This window comes from Bufo bufo, chromosome 9 (genome assembly GCF_905171765.1).
Source record: "Bufo bufo chromosome 9, aBufBuf1.1, whole genome shotgun sequence".
Classification (NCBI taxonomy): Eukaryota; Metazoa; Chordata; class Amphibia; order Anura; family Bufonidae; genus Bufo; species Bufo bufo.
In genome coordinates this window covers 90,094,745-90,115,351 of record NC_053397.1, presented here as the reverse complement: position 1 = coordinate 90,115,351, position 20,607 = coordinate 90,094,745, and the positions used below count along the sequence as shown (strand labels likewise).

Below are 20,607 nucleotides of genomic sequence, written 5' to 3'. Positions count from 1 at the left end.
GAATAAGAAAACTTCCTCAGTTCTCTGGAGATAAGGTATGGCTCTCTTCTAAAAACATCCTCTTAAGGGTTCCCAGTTTCAAGTTTGCTCCTAGGTTCCTCGGACCCTTTGAAGTTTTGAGGAGGATCTACGAAGTGACATATAAGTTACGTCTGCCTCTCTCTCTGCGTATTCCTAATGCCTTCCACATGTCCTTGCTAAAACCAGTAGTCCTTAATTGCTTCTCGATGGCTCCTTCTACTCCAACTCCGGTATCTGAAGATTCTGACGAGATATTTGAGGTCAAAGACATCCTGGACATCAAGAAGCGTGGTAAGAAGACCTACTATCTTGTGGACTGGGAGGGCTTTGGTCCTGAGGAGAGGTCTTGGGAACCAGAGAAAAACATTCATTAAAAAGTTTCTGTCTCGTCATGGACTCAAGAAGAGGGGGAGTAAGGGGGGGTACTGTAACAGCGGCTGCTGTGCGCCGCTGTTCCACTGCTTACCGCCGCGGTCCTGGGCTCCATGTTTAGCGGTGATCTGCAGCCGGTGCTTCCCTTTCACCGCTGCAGTCCTGGGCTCTGTCTGTGTGGGTGCTGTTGTTCTGGGATCCGCTGCACAGATTGCTCTTAGCCCTGGCCACAGCATGCTTGCTGCTTGTTTCCTGCAGCACTTCCTTAAGGGCCGGCACATGTCACATACTGGGCTTTATGGCTTGGGTCATGTGACCTTACTGACCTATCCTAGCCATCCTGTGCATATATAAGTGGCTCAGCCCCCTTCCCATATGCCTCAGTGTCAAGGTCCTTGTGTCCTGCTAAGGTTCCTGTTTTCTGCTATTTTTCCTGTGTTCCTGACTTGTATCTGTATTTCTGGACTCTGCTACCAGTTATATCCCTATCTGCTTGCCTTGACTCTCCTGTTGCCGACCCGGATTGCCTGACCTGTACCTGTGCCACCTGCCCTGACCTTTTGCCTGTCTGACTACGCCTCTGCCTCATCTTTCGGTCCTGCACCTCTGGTACCTTTCTTAGGTACCTCCTGTTACCTCGTGTGCCTATCCTCCTCAAGAGGTAGCGACCTGGTGTTCCCCTCGGGAAAGTCTATCCCCACCATCAGGGGTACTGTGAAGATCCAAAGGTTCACTTAGACAACGCCCTTAGAGGTGGTAGGACACGTGGCACAGTGGGTTCACACCTGCTGGTTCGTGACACAGATGAACTCCAATCAACGTGTAAAAACATCTCAAAGATGATTAAGAGAAATTCCCCCCCGAGCTAAATTTCAAGTGTCATAGCAAAGGGACTGAATACTTATGTTCAAGTGAAATTTTAGTTTTTCCATTTGAATACATTTGCAAAAATTTCTAATATTCTATTTTGACTTTCTCATTATGAGGTATTGAGTGCAGGTTAATGAGGGAAAACTTTATATTTTTTTATTTATTTTAGCACAAAGATGCAACATAAGGCTACTTTCACACCTGCGTTAGGTGCGGATCCATCTGGTATCTGGATAGACGGATCCGCACCTATAATGCAAACGCTTGTATCTGTTTGCATTACCATGAACAAAAAAAATAATAATGCAAACTGATCCGTTTTGACTTACATTGAAAGTCAATGGGAGGCGAATCTGTTTTCAATTGCACCATATTGTGTCAGTGAAAACGGATCCGTCCCCATTGACTTACATTGTAAGTCAGGACGGATCCGTTTGGCTCCGCATCGTCAGGCGGACATCAAAACGCTGCAAGAAGCGTTCAGGTGTCCGCATCCAGAGCGGAATGGAGGCTGAACGGAGGCAAACTGATGCATTCTGAACGGATCCTTATCCATTCAGAATGCACTGGGGCTAAACTGATCCGTTTTGGACCGCTTGTGAGAGCCCTGAAACGGATCTCCCAAGCGGACCCAGAAACGCCAGTGTGAAAGTAGCCTAACAAAATGATAAAAAGGTCAAAGGGTGTGAAGACCTTCCGAATGCATTGTACATGATATGAAGCATTGTTGGCACGTAGACACACCTATGCCTTTAGAGCAAAGTGCTTCATATTTTCTCTAAGAACATTTTGCTGAAAAACATACAAATCTCTACCAATCAACAATGCTTTTTGTCATGTAACAAAATAGTGTTTAAACTTTATCCGGTGCTGGGTTCAACTGCTGAACATAGTACTGTATATGGTACTTACCTGACTACCAATGTGTCTGTGCATACTCTATTGACCATCCCAATGCCTTTACATGTGCCCAAGAAATCCCTGCTTGAGAAATGACTGCATTTACCTTTTCCTACTGTACTTAAGCATGTTAAAAGGGGTTGATAAAGACAACCCCTTTAATAATAATACACAGGAATGTCAGTAAAATGTAGATTTCACATTAAAGCATATCCTAAGTTATTCACATAAATTCCCATTAGGATACTGTGTAAAATTCAGTGTCAAATCTAGATTTTTTGTAAGTACTCTACACTGTTTGGTAGCTTCAGTCACTTCCAGACTGTTCTCTCCATTTATTTCAATATGGGGTAAAGTAGAAAGAAACTTGAAATACTGTAGTCTTTGTCTGTGAAGGTTCTCATTTATCCTGGTCATGGTATATCTGTAAAGAATAAATCAAGGCAACTGGACTTACTGTAGATTTCTTGAAAATGTTTCACTCGTTCTTCCAACGAGCTTTCTCAATTCTGAGATTTGAGAAAGCTCGTTGGAAGAATGAGTGAAGCGTTTTCAAGAAATCTACAGTAAGTCCAGTTGCCTTGATTTATTCTTTACAGATATACTGTAGTCTCTGGCTTCCTACCTCCTAATGTCCGCTGCAGAAGCAGATATATAGATAAATGAAACTCAAATGACTCAAACAGGGAATTCAAAGCTGTTTGTGTGTCTGCAGAGGAAAAGTCTTTTGATTACAGCAGCCTCAGCAGTTGTTCAGGAAAGCAGTCTCCGCAGTATCAGATGGGTTTCAGGAAAGGAGTGTGCTAACACAGGGAGGAGAGAAGTGAGGCTTGGCACTAGACTACCAGAAGACTACTAGAAGTGGCAAGACTAGTAGACTTCCCATCTGTTCCATGGCAGACGATTATAACTTTTAGTGAAATATGAAGAAGGAGAAATCTGCAGTGCAAACGGCTGAACTGAGCTGAAAGGACAGGCTTCACAAAAGCATTGTACATGACGCTCTAAGAGTAAAGTGAATATTTTATATATCACTGGATTATTTGAAAAATAATCCATCCTTATTTTGACAATCAATCAAATGAAATGTATTTCATACATTGTAAACTATAATATTTCTAATGTCACAAATAACTTCTCTAGCTCTTTTACCTTTTTTATTTAAATATATTTGAAGATGATATATATTTGGGGGGAGGGTAATATTTATTTCATATACAGTATATTGTACGGTAATTCAGTCCCCCTAGAGTAGCCCTCTAGGACTGAGTTACAAGTGTTCCTGTGTTTATTTTCATGGAGCACATTTGAAGATAATAATCTTCAATGGTATGGCATGAAATTCACAACAGAAACCGATAAAAATTTAATTAAAGGGTTTTCTAGGACTCCAATATTGATGGCCTCTACTCGTGATAGGTCAGCAATATCAGGTTGGTGTAGTCCAACTCCTGGCACTTCCACCAGATGCTTGAAGAGTTTGTGATACTCTGGTGAGTGCTATAGCGTCCTCAAAGCTTACCAAGCACAGTGCTGTATATTGTGCATCATATATGTCGCCAATTAGCGTGATATCACTTACCAAAGAAAAGGCAGAAGCACTGAGTCAAGGTGAGGTGCCAGGAGTTAGACCTCCACCAATCAGATATTGATGACCTATCTTGTGGATAGGTCATCAATATTGGACTTTCAGAAACCCATTTATATTAAGATGACACAGTAGCTGATGAAGATTAAAATAGTCTCAATTAGGTGATACTTTGTGATGTTGAAACTACAGGGTGGGCCATTTATATGGATACACCTTAATAAAATGGGAATGGTTGGTGATATTAACTTCCTGCTTGTGGCACATTAGTATATGTGAGGGGGGAAACTTTTCAAGATGGGTGGTGACCATGGCGGCCATTTTGAAGTCGGCCATTTTGAATCCAACTTTTGTTTTTTCAATAGGAAGAGAGTCATGTGACACATCAAACTTATTGGGAATTTCACAAGAAAAACAATAGTGTGCTTGGTTTTAACGTAACTTTATTCTTTCATGAGTTATTTACAAGTTTCTGACCACTTATAAAATGTGTTCAATGTGCTGCCCATTGTGTTGGATTGTCAATGCAACCCTCTTCTCCCACTCTTCACACACTGATAGCAACACCGCAGGAGAAATGCTAGCACAGGCTTCCAGTATCCGTAGTTTCAGGTGCTGCACATCTCGTATCATCTGAAGGCAATCGTCTATGCTGTGCCACAAACAGGAAGTTAATATCACCAACCATTCCCATTTTATTGAGGTGTATCCATATAAATGGCCCACCCTGTATAGAGCCACAGTCTGGTGCTATGCCGTGACCAAAATATGCACAAATATTAGTTTAGCAAATGGAAAACTCCAATTTTTACTGGAGTTTCCCGTATAAATGTAAACAATTAGGACCATACATTCTAGGTAATATTCATATCACCAATAAATGGTAACAATACATTAATGTGTCTTCCTCACCTGTTTGAAACGTATAGCTTTCACTGACTTTACTGCATTGGGCTCCAGTAGCTATCACTGACATATAGTACTGATGACCACACGGGAGATTTTTCATTTCACATGACGTATGGGGTGTTTGACACGTGTATTTTTCTCCAATAGTGTCTGTTACCTCTATGGTGTAATTCACTGCACCTTGTGCATCTTTCCAGGTCAGAACAACCAAATCAGAGGTAATATCAGCCTGTAAATTCACTGGAGAGCATGGAACTAAAAGATGGACAAATTCACAATGTATTATTCCAGATTGTTATGCAACAAAACTGCAATATGAATGCATTGAAAATTCATAATGTGGTCTGAAAACATTACTTTCTTGCAAACCATCAATGGCATCAACTTTTCATGCAAGATTTCATGCAAGAATTTTAGTTTGATCATCCTACTCCTTTAGGTTGTGTGATACAGTGAAAGGTTTGTCCTGGGAAACAGGTATTTTCCTCCCAGCATGTGCTGCTGGGTTGATTTACAGATAGGTGAGGTCAAATACCGGACCGGATTTTAAATGCTGTTCCGGGTTTTGGCAGCACCTGGCTGTCCTTGAATAGGCAGCTAGGCTCAGAAGCCATGTCTCTGTGTTGAGATCTGGGAGCCTTGTGTCTGGGTGAAGGCTTGCTACCTGTTTGGCGTGAAAACAGGTTGGTGCTGCTATCAGCAAGGACTCTTTGAGGCAGAATTGCCGCATGCTGTGAATTACCACCAACACCGCAAGGTGTTTTTGTTTGAATATGACTGCTTGTTTTGTCACTTGCCTAAAGTGTGAATAAAACACTGAACTGTTTGATCCAAAGAACTTGTTGTTGCCTCTATACTGCGTCCGCTAATCCTGTCTACCAGAGCAAGTCCCCACATTTGTTTTATCAAAATATGTTAAAAATGCCTAAAACACAAAAAAGGGCAACCACATAAAAACTTTTACTCTGATATACTTTCTTTTATCTGTTTGATAATTAAAATCTAAAGGGCAAAAACATATTAAAAAATATCAAGTGTTCTCTATATTTCTCGCTTCACCCTCTATTGTTTGCATTTGAATAGGAAAAAACATGCAATGTTCAGACTGAACTGATAGTCCCTGTTTGAAAATTTTGTGGTTTCACGGGGTTGTCCAAGATATTATTATTGATGGTCTATCCTAACTATAGACCATGAATATCTGATAAATGGGGGTCCAACAACCCACACACCTACCTGTTATGAAGTAGCTATGGCGATGGAAGTATATGCTGAAACTACACAGTTCCATCCATTGTGTAGTTCAGGGATGGCCAACCTGAGGCTCCCCAGCTGTTGCAAAACTACGACTCCCAGCATGCCCAGACTGCCTACAGCTATCAGCCTACAGCAGTGCATGGTGGGAATTGTAGTTTTACAACAGCTGGAGAGCCACAGGTTGTCCATCCCTGGTGTAGTGGATGGAGCTGGTTACTGCAGCGCTGCTCCAATTCTTTCTAATGGGAGCAGCCCTGCAGTAACCAACTCTGTTCACTACATAACTGATGGAGCTGTCTAGTTCCGGCACCTACTTCTGCCGCCAGAGCTACATTGAAACAGCTGCCAATCAGTTACTGATAGCCTGTTATGAGGACCTATATAAAAATCCTGGACAGCCCCTTTAAGGAGGTGTTCAGTTACAGTGCATTGAGTAATGTGATACACTTTATTTTAATGTATATGCATACGTTTATATTGGGTTGCACTGTATTATAATTCGTTTTCTTCGGTGATCAGAAGAATAGTTTTGAACAAAGTACAACCCCAATTCCAAAAACGTTGAGACACTGTGTAAAATGTAAATGAAAGTAAATAAAAGATGAATGCAATGATTTTCAAATATCATAGACCCATATTTTATTCATAATAGATCATAGAACACATATCAGATGTTGAAAGTGAGAAATTTTATATTTTCATGAAAAATTACATCATTTAGAACTTGATGGCAGCTGTGCATCTCAAAAAAGTTGGGACAAGGGCAATAAAAGACTAGAAAAGTAAGTGGAACTAATAAAAGAAAAACAGCTGGAGGAGCAATTTACAACTAAGTCATATGACTGGGCAAAGAAAGAGTATGTAAGAGAGGCTGAGTCAGAAGCAAAGACGGGCAGAGGTTCACCAATCTGCGAGAAACCGTGACAAAAGATTGTGGAACAATTTAAGAAATATGTTCCTCAACATAAAACTGCGAAGACTTTAAATATCTCACCATCTACAGAACATAATATCATCAAAGGATTCAGAGAATCTGGAGAAATCCATGTGGACAAAAGACAAGGCTGACGGTCAATATTGGTTGCTCGGTATCTAAGGATCCTGAGGTGGCACTGCATTAAAAACAGGCATGATTCTGTACTGGAAATAACTGTATGGTAATGCCCCTGAGTAAGGGTACTTTGGAGTCTGGACATTTGTGGAAATTTGAACATATTGCAAAGCCATCAACCCCCTACTTTATTGCACTTTCAAGGGTTAACTTGCACTATGATTTATTCCATTGTTCATTGTTTATACTTTTGACAGTGAACTTTTGACCGTCTGTTTAGCTCTGTCAGATGGTTGTGCATGTATGGAAACTGCTGACATTCCCATTGACTTGTATTTAGCAGTGAGAGCCCCTAGTTGTCTTCAGATAGGGACTAAAGTAAAGTAGAAGAGACTCTGCCGGGCAGCACAAGTGACCAGAAGACACTGAGACTGGGATATTCTGCCTTAAAAATGAGCCACATACTCTGGGCCACCAGCCCTTTGGCCAGGGTACCAGCCTTCTGAGAGAGAGAGGGACAGCTAGCTCAGGCTTTTCCTTAGCACTGGACCTTCTGCTAGAGAGGAGACTGGAAAAGCCAGCTCAGTGCCTTGCCGGTATTGTTTTGCATGTGAGTTCCGCAAGTAACACTGCTTACTGCAAACCCTGACTCTCTGGACTTATTTCCCATTAGGGTGTACCATGCCTTATCATCCTCTTAGAAAGCAGCAACATGTGATTACAACTCAACAGTGTCCAGGGGATCCAGCATAGTGTTGGGGCCCCTCAAACCCAGTCACTAAACATGCAATCTACAAATGCAAGTTTTAAGCTGTATCATGCAAAGAAGAAGCCATAAATCGATATAATCCAGAAACTCATATGAATCAAAAATGTATATTCTTTTTGGAAACCATGGACGCTGTGTCCTGCAAAAGAGAGGGACCATGCAGCTTGTTATCAGTGCACAGTTCAAAAGCCTGCATTTCTGATGGCATGGTATTGCATTAGTGCCTATGGCTTGGGCAACTTACACATCTGGAAAGACACCATCAATGCTCAACAGTACCTATCCTGACCTATCCAGACAGCGTATCTTTCAGGGAACACCTTGTTTATTTCAACAAGACAATGCTAAACCACATACTGCATCCATCACAACGGCATGGCTTTGCAGAAGAAGAGTCCTTGACCTTTCACCAATAGAAGACATTTGCCGCATCACTGAATGAAAAATCCAGCAATAAAGACCAAGGACTGTTGAGCAGCTAGAATCCCACATCAGACAAGAACGGGGCAACATTCTTCTCCCAAAACTCCAGCAAAGGGTCTCCTCACTTCCCAGATGTTGACAGACTGATGTTAAAAGAGGGGATGCTCCTCAGTGGTAAAATGTCTCACTTTCACCATCTCATATGTGTTCTATGATCTACTGTGAATAAATATGGGTCTATAAGATTTATAAATCATGGCATTCTGTTTTTATTTACATTTATTTACATTTTGCACAGCGACCTAACTTTTTTGGAATTGGGTTTATAATATAATACTGAAATATAGGAAAATAATGATGTATTCTTACCTGTTAGAAGCTTGGTGACATTACTTTCCTTACTGCTGCAAAGCTCGTTGTGTGCCTTGACTGCTATAGTGTAGATTTCCCCACATAGCAAATCCTGTACCTGACAAGTGGTGTCCTCACTGCTGCAGCTGTGCCCTCCATGTGAGCTGGTCATTAATAATGTATAGTTAAAGGCTCCAGGTGAATCAGCCCAAGATACCTGTACTGAATTATCTGCACAGCTCAGGGAAGGATGTACATCCTCCGGTACACAAGGGGCTGTAGATTAGAGTTGACATCATGACAAATTATTTATTAAAGGCATTGGTTTTGGCATTAACTCTAATAATATTTCTTGTACCTTTAAAGGACCTAAAAGGATTAACAGAGCCTCATAATCTGTGCAGATTTTCTAGCACCACCTAGAAATTATTATATATTATATATTGTGGACCTACAGATCAGATCTAGTGCAAATAGTTTTTCAGAGTTATGTTACCACAAAAGCCACACCATGATTAAACCCTCCTGGACCACCAGTGGTAAGGCTATTTATAAGACCCTAAGGCAGTGATGGCTGACCTTCGGTACTCCAGCTGTGGTGAAACTACCACTCCCAGCATGCTCCATTCATTTCTGTTGAGTTCTGAGAACAGCCAAGCAAGTGTGCATCTTGGGAGTCGTAGTTTTACCACAGCTGGAGTGCCGGAGGTTAGACATCATGGGCCTAAGGTAACAGATTTTGGGTTCCTTCTTTAGATGACTAGACCAAGTGCTATCCATTCATTAAAATGTTGGCTCTATAATATTAAATTAAAACCTGTTAAATAGATTATTATTATTATAAATATGAGGTTTGTAGAAGTAACATAAAAGGTTTGTGACTCTGAAGGCACAGAGCTGTCATGAAGCTCTCATCTTTTTCATTTTCATCTAGAACAATGACACAGTACAGTAATATTCATCGTTCTGTATTAAACTATTTTTGAATGGTATTGAATGTAACTTTCCATAATTTTAATATCAATTGTATCAAAAAATGCACAAAACAGCTTGAGATCTGGTTGGACTCCACTGCCTTACCAGAATGGATCTTGACATTTTTACTTCTTGGCCCATTACAGTATTTGTTCGTGGCATACACGGATGCAGTGTGTTCCAGTCCACAAGGCAGGCTAAGAAAGGTGCAATTCGCTTCTGTAGATTTGCATGTTCTATTGACACCATCAGATCCCATCAAGATAGAGGTGAAATTTTCAGCATCAGCTATCGGATTCCAAGACAGAACCAATGATCTGGTATCACAGTGCATGTCTGTCACAACATGGTCAGGAGCACAAGGAGCTTGAAAAGCAAGATATGGAATTGATAAAAATGATGCAAATATAAACCATCAGACTCGTTCAGACATCTTCCATATGTTATTATTGACCTAACTACAACTTGCCTTCTGGTCAGCATATAGTATTAGCAGAACCTCATATCTAAACAGATGTACCATTATGGCCAAATCTTAGAACCCTTAGTACAAAAAAAAATCAAACCTCATTCCATAACTAACCTTGCAGACCAAAAGTCCCCCTTCAGCCTAAGCATTACCTACCCAGCACAGCATAAGCCTAATCTTCTGCCATTATGTGTAGGATAGTAGGATGGCTGGGGAGTAGATTGGAGGTCAGTCAGTAGTTTATTACTGCAGAATGTTCAGTACACAACATTACAGTAATGGGGTAAGTGTCTCCTACCAGCACTGACTACATCTGCCTTCCCATCTTAACACCTCTCCAAGACAGTCAAGTTACTATGGGGAAAGGGGGCGGTTAACCCTTTCTACTCCGTGGTTTTTTGTTTTTGCGTTTTTGTTTTGCGCTCCCTGCCTTCCCAGAGCCATAACTTTTTTATTTGTTTGTTCACATAGCCACATGAGGGCTTGTTTTTTGCAGGACAAGTTGTACTTTCCAATGCCACCATTTAATATTGCATATGATGTAGTGGGAAGCGGGGAAAAAAGTTCCAAATAGGGTGGCGTTTGATGTGGGATAAAACCTACCAGTTACTTTTGTTCTACAGGTCAGTATGAATTCGGCGATACCTTATATGTATAGTTTTTCTTGCATTTTGATAGTGATAAAATAATAAAAAAGTGGGAAAAAAATCTGTTTTATATTTTGACCCCTATAACTTTTTTGTAATTATGTGTACGGAGCTGTATGGGGGTGCATTTTTTGTGGGAGCAATGTAAACTTTTTATTGGTGTGTATGACTTTTTGATCTCTTTTTATAAAAATTTTAGTAGAAAATGAAGCAACCAAAAACGGCAAATCGGCCATTTTTACGCTTTTTTCTGTTCTGCTGTTTACCGTATGGGGAATATATTTTTAGATTTTCGCACATCGCGACACCCATGATGTGTATTTTTTTTTTTTGTGATTTGAATTTTTATTTTTTTATTTTTTAAAACTTCATTTATTTATTTATTTTACACTTTTTTATAGTTCCCATAGTTAACTATAACAAGCAATCATTAGATTGCTATTCTCATAGACCCTAATGCACTAGCACTGGAGTCTATAAGAAAATTGCTACTTTCCTATAGAGCCCTATTACAGGCAAGGACTCCATAGGAAATACTATGCAGCAGCCTCCTGTCATTCACAAAGACGATCAGTTCATTCACAAAGACAGGGGCTGCTGCACACAAGCTCCGGCTCCTCCGATCGCCGCACGGGAGCATCCCCAGGATTGACCACGGCATCTGAGGGGTTAAATGGCCGCAATCGGCATTACTGCTGGTTGCGGACATTAGCTGCGGGCGTCCGCTATAAGAAACAGCAGGCCACTCGCGGCTATGGCACACACTCTGCTCTGGAGCGGGCGCCATCTTTAAAGACTAGTACGGCGCTGGTCAAGAAAGGGTTAATCTGATCAATGATGCATGATACTGACACTCTTAATGTGGGCCACCCTAATGGCCCTGTTAAAGCCACAGAAAAAACTGTGAGGGTACTAGAACAGGTGCACACATTTCATTAGTAGAGTTTTGGGTGTAACGTGATCTACTTTTATTTTTATTCTGTCAACTCTCCATATTATTGCAGTAGACCTCCACATCTCCAAGGTCTAATGCACTGCAGTCTAAAGTGACTGTTACTGTTTATGACTCAGGAGCCAGTTATACGGTTCTTGGCCTGTCTTCAAGTTTCAGTATGTCTATGACACCTCTGGTGTCCATAGTGCTTAATAGTATTTGCTGCTTCTAATAGGGAGCCACATACAAGGTGTTTAAGGGACACTACCTGGGGTACCCTAGTTTATACTGTACTTTCCAAAAACTACAGAAAGACTCGAATAGTGATATTGTTTGTACCTGTGACAAGTTGGGTGACAATGCTGCTTTCACCTTCGCATCTTACATTGGACGGTGTGATAACTAAGGGATACGTGAGTCCACAGTTTAGATGATCAAGGTCACAGGTAGTTGATGTGGTTTCACATGTAAGTCCATCTACTTCTGGTCCAATAATAGATGCTAAATAATTATCAGCCCCAGGTGTCCTGCTCCAGGACAGAACTGCATGGTTGGTCTGGCAGTCAATGACTGTAGTGACATTCTGAGGCTTGCAGGGTGCTGGTAAAGAAAATACTGCAAGTTAATTTATAGGCATATTTTCCAAAATAACTATGTAAAAATATGTATAAAACATTCATATTCTGTTTTACAACATACAGTGCTGCTTGAAAGTATGTGACATACTACAAAAGATTTTAACACCAGTTATAAAGAGTTATAAATGAGTCCAAAATATTAGACTTGGTCATTTATTTATTGAGGGAAATAATCTAATATCACATGTCCGTGAGTGGCAAAAGTATATGAACCTTTGCTTTCAGTATCTGGTGTGATCCCCTTGTGCAGCGATAATTGTAACTAAATGTTTCCAGTAATTGTTGATTAGTTCTGCGCCTAAAACAGGCGTGGAAAATGATGAATGAGACGGGCCTGCAGACCCATTCCTTTCCCCGGCCACGTCACGCCCACTTTTTTAGACCTGGCATGAATGGGGAAAAGTCGCAGATTGCGTTGCAAATAACCTTTGCACTGCAATCTGCACCAGAAACAAGCCTAATATAGGTGTATCATAGGTGTACCTTATCATATTGAGAATTATAGGGGCAATTTACTAAATGATATATGCCAGTTTCTGGCGTATATATCTGTCACAGATTGCGGCGCAATGTTTATTTACAACTTTTTCCTTCTTTATAATCATATATTGTATTGTCTTTGAATAAACCAATAATAGGTTTTAGGTTTCTAAGAAAAGAAAAATAGCTATTCTCAATATACTGTAGTAAGGCCTTTTATTGTTAGTATATTATTACATATTATTTATTATAGTATATCCTTTTACTATTGGTTAAATGAGAGATAAAAAAACATTTATGTAAGCTCCTGGAACTTAAATTTAGGATTTCTACATGCATGGCAGACCACTTACCCCTAAGCTATAGGATTACCACATAGAGATGTTTGTTTTTTCTATGATTATAAGCTAACAGCTATTACTGGTGTTCTTATATGTTTTTATTTTTTATTTTCCTTGTGAATAAGCAGTGATATGTAGATTAGCTTTCTGAGCAGATTTCAGGGTGGTGAAGCTATAGTACATAGAGTATATGATATGTACATACTAGGACACAACTCTACTCTCAACATGTCTAGCCTTGTCAATCAAGAGGAGGGGGGAGTGCGCAGAGCACAGGGGGTGTTACAAAACAGTACTCAAATGATTCAGCCCCACCTCCTGGTGCTCCAACGTGCTCCTTTGAAATATGAATAAAAAGCTAATATCTTTGCAGCTGTTTAGCATACAGACAAAAGAAACCTATAGTTTTAATCAGGATAATGAGCTCTATCAGGCAGCATGCCTTGTTTAATATGGTTGATGCTGGTAACAAAGGCACTTTAAATAAAACATATCATCCACTCACACCTGATTGTCATCTATTTGATTGAAAATACCTAACTCTAGTTCCACCTTCAAATTATCTGCTCATCCTAAAGGTTCACATACTTTTGCCACTGGAAAAGAAGTCATCAGGGCCACTTCCATCGTCTGCACTGGCTCCTCAGGGGCTCAATGCGGATACCATATAGTTTCAACAGAAAAAAAGATAGTGTGTCTCATTGGATACTTTATTAAAGAGGCACCATACAGAGGCACACAGAGATATCGGGACACCATGTGTGCAGTATGCCTACATGGATTGCATTTACATTTCTATAAACAGTAATCAATCACCTCTCTAGAAAAAGGATGTAGCTATGAGATCATTGTATACATAGCAACATGATTTTTGCAGCAGGAACATTAGGATAATACAAAACTTCCTATAACTTGCCTTTTCACAGAATACCACCTGTCTTACAACAGTCCATGTTCTGTTTCCTATACACAGACTATATTTGTCATATAAAGTAGGTCTGATGATGGCTTTGTTGGGCAAGATTGGATAAAATGTAAATTTATCCCAGTAGCCGTGCTCTGATTATCCTAAAGCTCAAGAAGGTAATTGGATTCATTCTGATAGGATTATACTAGAGGATGACTAGAGAATGCAGCTAAAGAAACATATGCAAGAATGGAAATTGTAGAATAGAATAGAATAAGGGTCGGTGGAGTCTATCTTATATATGTGATCTAAGATTTTAAGGTATGGTGATGAAATTACCTGTAAAAACATAATCTGTGGCGTTGACTCTGCTGCTACAACTTGGCCCAGACGTCTCCACCATTACTGCATATTTCTGACCACATATTAAGCCATAAATTGTACATCTGGAATCGGATGTGTTGCATATGCTTTTCCCTCCTTCCTCAGTGCTGAGCATAGCTGTATATGTGACTTCTCCTGGGGCTGCCTCCCAAGTGATGTCTGCGTAGTCACTGCCACAGATGTGCTGTGCGCCAATGTTGCTTGCTGCGCAAGAAGCTGAAATAATGTGACAGCAATTATTTCCATACTCATGCAAAGCTTATGCCATGATTGATGTAAAAAATGAAAATCAGACATCATATAGTACATGATAGTAACTTTTTCAAAAACTAGAATGACATTCACTGCTCCAACTGATTACCTTTAGCCTGGCAGCTCAGGGAGTGTGTCCTTTCTACTGTAGCTCTCTCCCTGTAACTCCCACAGCTTCTAACAAAAGATATGGCTGGTGGCAGCTGAAGATTTAAACTGCGCATGTTCAACCAGCTCAGTGAGATGGACAAAAAATAAGGAAAAGAACAAACAACAGGTGGCGCTATACAGATAGATTTTATTGGATAGCTCACTGGCTATACAAAATTTTTAATTACATGCAATTACAAAAATATTCAGATCCAGGTGCTGTTTTGAAAAATGTAGTATATGTAGAATACACACATGGACAAAATTGTTGGTACCATTCTTTTAAAGTGTAACTGCCATTCTATTTTTATTTATGTAATGTGTAGGGGCAGTAATACTGACCTTTTTTGTAATACACTTTAATTACTGAAATCATACATTTCTATTAGAAAAATAGCTCTAAAGTGGCCCATTTTGAGTCTTAGCAACACTCCTCTGTCTTCTGTTTACATAACAGTGGAGACACTGACTGTGTTATGTAAACAGAAGACAGAGGAGCGTTGCTAAGGCTCAAAATGGGCCACTTTAGGGCTATTTTTCTAATAGAAATGTATGATTTCAGTAATTAAAGTATATTACAAAAAAGGTCAGCGCCACTGCCCCTATACATTGCACAAATAAAAAATAGAATGGCAGTAAAAGTAAAAGAAAGAAAAACCCACAATGGTCACTTGAATGGCAACTTGAAACTCACAAAAGTAATGATACATAAAAATTTACTGAAAATCAACTACCGGTAATAAAAATCAGACACTGCTTGCTGAATTGATGTTCAACAGAATAATTTATACAACAAACTAATGAAACTGACCTGGATAAAACTCTTAAAGGGGTTCTGCAATTTGTTTAAACGAATGATCTATCCTCTGGATAGATCATCAGCATCTGATCGACGGGGGTCCGACACCCAGGACCCCCGCCAAAGAGCTGTTTGAGAAGGCAGCGGTGCTCCAGGAGCGCCGCCGCCTTCTCAATGTTTACCGCAGGCCCAGTAATGTCACGACTAGTATCAATGGCCTGGGTGGGGATAAGCTCCATTCAAGTGAACAGAGCTTAGCTTCGCCCAGGCTAGTTGATACTAGTCGTGACGTCAATGGGCCTGTTGTAAACATTGAGAAGGCCTCACAACCTTTCGAGGCAATTACTGCAATCAAGCAATTTCTGTTACTCTCAATGAGACTTCTGCACCTGTCCCTGGTTTTGACCCACTCCTCTTCCCAAAACTGCTCCAGCTGTCTCAGGTTTGAAGGGTGCCTTCTCCAGACTGCATGTTTCAGCTTCGCCCACAGATGTTCAATAGGATTTTAGATCAGGACTCATAGAAGGCCACTTTAGAATAGTCTTATGCATTGCTCTTAGCAACTCTTGGATGTTTTTAGCTATGTGTTTTGGGTCATTATCCTGTTGGAGGACCTATGACCTGCGACTGATAGCAAGCTTTCTGATACTGGGTAGCCCATTTCGCTCCAGAATCCCTTGAATGTCTTGAAATTTCATTGTACCCTGCACAGAATCAAGACACTCTGTGGCAGATTCAGCAAAACATAACCAAGCCTCCATGTTTCACAGTAGGTACAATGTTCTTTTCTTTGTATGCTTCATTTTAGCGTCTATGAATATAAAGCTGATGTGACTTGCCAAAAAGCTCCAGTTTTGTCTCATCTGTCCAAAGGACATTCCCCCAGAAGCTTTGTGGCATTTTGGCAAATTCCTTCTCGGTCGTCCTTCATTAAAGGGGTATATTGGTAGGAACAAGTTATTCCCTATCCACAGGATAGGAGATAACTATCAGATCAGTGGGGGTCCTATTGCTGGGACCCCCACCAATCAGGAGAACGGGGGCCCAATACCCCCTGCAGGTCCATTGCTGCTCCCCTAAAATGACCAGAGCGGTCAGTCGCACATTTGCGCGGCCACTCCATTCATTTTTATGAGAGTTCTGGAGATAGCCGAGTACAAAAATGAATGGAGTGGCCGCACACATGTGCGACTGGCCGATCCGGTCATTTCAGTGGAGAAGTAAGAGGCCTGCAGGAGGTACGAGGCCCCCATTCCCGTGATCGGTGGGGGTCCCAGAGGTAGGTCCCCCCGATCTGATAGTTTTCCCCTATCCTGTGGATAATATATGCAACTATAATAACGGGAACATGAAGCTACTTGGAGATGGTCTTATAGCCTTTAACATGTTTGTCTATAATTTTATTTCTTTTTTCTTTCTTTTTTTTTTATTGAAGATAATTGTTACAATTGAAAAATACATAGACAATCATTTGAAATATTTTGCAGTAATAAAGTGGAACAAAAAGAATAGAAAAGTCAAATAAAATAAAATGTGGTAGTTCTTACTACCTAAAAGTACAAAGTAGGGAATCGACAATTGCTGGTCCAGGTAATCAAATTAAATGTTGCAAAGGAGATATTGCAATGCAGAACAGTCTAACCATAGTTATTATCACACACTTCTAATGATGAATTGGAGTATATATTGATTCTTCTCAAAAGGAGATTGAGTTATATTTACATGATAACCATGCATCCTATTTATTTTTGAAAGCCGCAATGTTATCCAGTGAAGAAGCAATCATGGACTCATCCCAGCAATTATTGTTCACTCCTTGTATTACTCTAGCCATTGATGGTATGGCTGGAGTTCTCCAGTTACGGGCAATTAGTTCTTTCTCTACAGTAAGCACATGGAGAATAATAGTTTTGTGGAATAAAGAAAATTGTCCGGAATTGATGTTCAATAATGGGGTCTCAAGAATTATTGGAAAACCACATATAAATGATAAAAGTCCCCCAATCCTTTTCCAGAACCTCAAAATACATGGGCATTTTCACCATATATGTAAAAAGGATCCAATTTCCCGACATCTGCAGCATGTACTGGGAACGTCACTAAACAAAGACATTCTTGCAGGCACCATAAACCATTGATATAGTAGTTTCCTAGATATTTTTTTCCTAGATATATTCCCTTATTTATGGTTGAGATGGAAGTAAGCCAGCTGCCCATTGGAGATTTTGGTGTTCCAGCGGCCAGATTATCTTAGCTAAAGCATGTCTGTAAATATGTAAAAGTATCTGAGGGTGATAGTGAAAATTGGTTCTTTAAACTCTCAAAGCTGGTAGGTCGGTTATCTGAGATTAGATCTGATAATTTACATATGCCTTTTGATCTCCAATTAGACAAATCGGTGTTCGGTATAATGGATTCAAGCAATTCAATACCTTCATCCAGAAAGTTCATGGAAAACAGTTTCTGTTTAATAACTAATGTCCACCAGGAATCCATGATTGTTTCTATAGTCGGATGAGAGCTAATAAGTGGTATATGGAATAGTGTGGCAGCCTCTTATTTCGCAGATATACCTATTCTGTCTAGACTGTATGTTTCAATGTCAACCCTGTGTTTAGCTGTATCTCGAAGCCAGAGAGGTTTTATTTGATCTAATATGACAGCTCTATAATAGTAGCTAATAGAAAGACATCCCATACCCCCCATCTTAACTTCCCTATAAAGTATATCCGCTCTAACCCTTGGGGTTTTATTGTTCCAAATAAATCTCATTAATAAAGATTGGGTCTTTGTTAGAAAGGCGTTAGATAAGCGAATCGGGACGTTTCTAAACATATATAATATTTTGGGAATTATTAACATTTTGACAGCTGCTATGTTTCCAAACCAAGAGACTTCACCAGTTCTAAAACTAGTCAGTTCCTTCTCAATTTCACCAAGAAGGGGTAGGTAGTTGGTCTCGAATAGCTTAGAGACAGGGTATGTGAGTTTTATGCCTAAATATGAAAGAGCAGAAGTTTCCCATCCAAAAGAGTATCCAGATTTTAGTTGTGATACTGTCTTAGATGGAAGACCCATTTTCAGGATAGATGGTTTGGATTGATTCACTTTATAATATGAAACCTTAGTAAAGTTGGTGAGTACCTTGATAATAGCTGGGAGAGACTCTGCAGGGTTATTGCATATGAGAATAATGTCATCCGCAAACAATCCTATACGGAGCTCAGTTTTGCCTACTTGTATACCATGTAGAGAGGGGTCAGCTCTTATTGTTTCAGCTAGGGGTTCAATCATAAGGACTAAAATCATGGTGGATAAGGGGCAACCCTGTCTTGTACCGTTTGTAAATGTGAAACTTTGAAATAAAAAACCTGAAGAAAAAACTGATGCAGATGGGCTGGAATAGAGTGCCATCACAGCAGAAAGAAAGGGGCCATTAATTCCAAATTTACAAAGCACCTCTTTCAAATAACCCCAGTGGACTCTATCGAACACTTTCTCCGCATCCAAGGATAGAAGCAAAGAAGTTGTTCCAATCTGCTCCACAAGTAAATTAGATCTACAAATCTTCTGGTGCCATCAATTGTTTGTCTATGTTTTATAAAGCCCACCTGATCTTTGTTTATTATTCTTGGGAGGATGTTAAGCAATCTATTAGCCAATATTTTGGAGTAGATCTTCAGATCTCCATTTAGTAGGGATATTGGATGGAAATTTTCGGCTTTATTTTGTGTTTTCCCTGGCTTGGGGAGAGTGAAAATTAAAGCATGAAGTATTTCCCTCGGTATGTTGCCCATGTCCATTATATTGTTAAACACTAATAATAAATGAGGAATAAGGTGGTTAATTTTTTTTATAAAACTTGTTTGAGACCAGATTTATTTAATTTAGGTTTATGAATAACTGATCCAATTTCTTTCATTGAGAGAGATGATAAACTCAAAGCACTCAGAAAAGCTTGTATAGCTTTTTTATCTGGTTGAGGGGTCTGAGAATCATGCCTTAGGTTATATGAATCTGAATAGTACTCCGCAAAGGCATTGGTTATGCCCTGAGGATTAAGTAGTTTGCTCCCTTTTTTATCATAATGATAAGGGATTTTAGCTTTTGCCATTTTGTTTTTAAATTTACCGGCTAACAAGCGTCCCGCTTTATTACCCTGTCCATAAAAGAGCACCCTGTTCCTCCTATACAAATATTCATAATGATCATGGTACAATCTGTATAGCTGGGTTCGTAGGTCTTTGAGTTCCCCTATCTGCTGAGCACTTTAATGCTTTTTAAAAGCGCCTCTATTTTTTTTCCTTTTTGTTTTTTCTTCATAGCTGCCAATTGTATACATTTGCCTCTTATCACTGCTTTATAGGCACACCAGATAGTAAGAATAGATGTATCCTCATGGTGGTTAAAGGTAAAGAACTCAGATGCTCTTTTTCCATTCTCACGCATGTTTACCTATCAGATAATAAGGAGTTGTTAATTCTCCATGGAGAAAATAAGTTGAATTGCTCCTCTATTGATATGGATATTGGTGCAAGATCCGACCAGGTAATGCTTCCTATAGTAGATTTAGATACTCTCTACAACAGTCTCTTGTTAATGATTGCCATATCTATTCTGGAATATACCTTATGAGGGTGATAAAAAATAAATAAACGAGTAATCTCTTTCTGATGCATGTAAGATTCTCTATGTGTCATAGAGATCTTCTTTATGGAGAATATTATATAAATCTGTGTTTTTTTTGTTAGATTTAAATGGGAATGTATCTAATGTGGGAATTAATACGTTATTGAAGTTTCCAATGAGAATCAAAGCTCCAATTCCCTCTCTCCTGAGAATACCCAAGAGACGCCTGAAAAACCTACTCTGCTTTTTATTTGGTGCATACAGTAATACAATGCAATATGGTAGATTATGCAGTTTAACATAATGTAACGCCCATTATTATCATTGAAAATAGAGAATGCTACTGAGTCTCTTATAGCTATTAATACGCCTCTTCTTTTTACATGAGTTAGGTGTAGTATATATATGCAGGAAATTTCTATTCTTGCGCCTATTGGAGTCCTTCTGGTGCAAATGGGTTTCTTGTGCACACATCACATCACACTTAAGTG

At 39.7% G+C, this 20,607-nt stretch overlaps 1 protein-coding gene across 1 annotated transcript in view; it reads right to left on the bottom strand.

Moving 5' to 3' along the window:
• Nucleotides 1-20,607, bottom strand: part of LOC120979803 (mucin-3A-like) — a 121,056-nt gene that overhangs the window by 35,968 nt on the left and 64,481 nt on the right. Inside the window, exons 18-22 of the mRNA XM_040408760.1 lie at nt 14,242-14,502; nt 11,876-12,136; nt 9,592-9,852; nt 8,530-8,787; nt 4,664-4,915 (exon numbers count right to left, since the gene is read on the bottom strand). Coding sequence (XP_040264694.1) covers nt 4,664-4,915; nt 8,530-8,787; nt 9,592-9,852; nt 11,876-12,136; nt 14,242-14,502 — 1,293 coding nt within the window. The remainder of the gene's footprint in view (nt 1-4,663; nt 4,916-8,529; nt 8,788-9,591; nt 9,853-11,875; nt 12,137-14,241; nt 14,503-20,607) is intronic.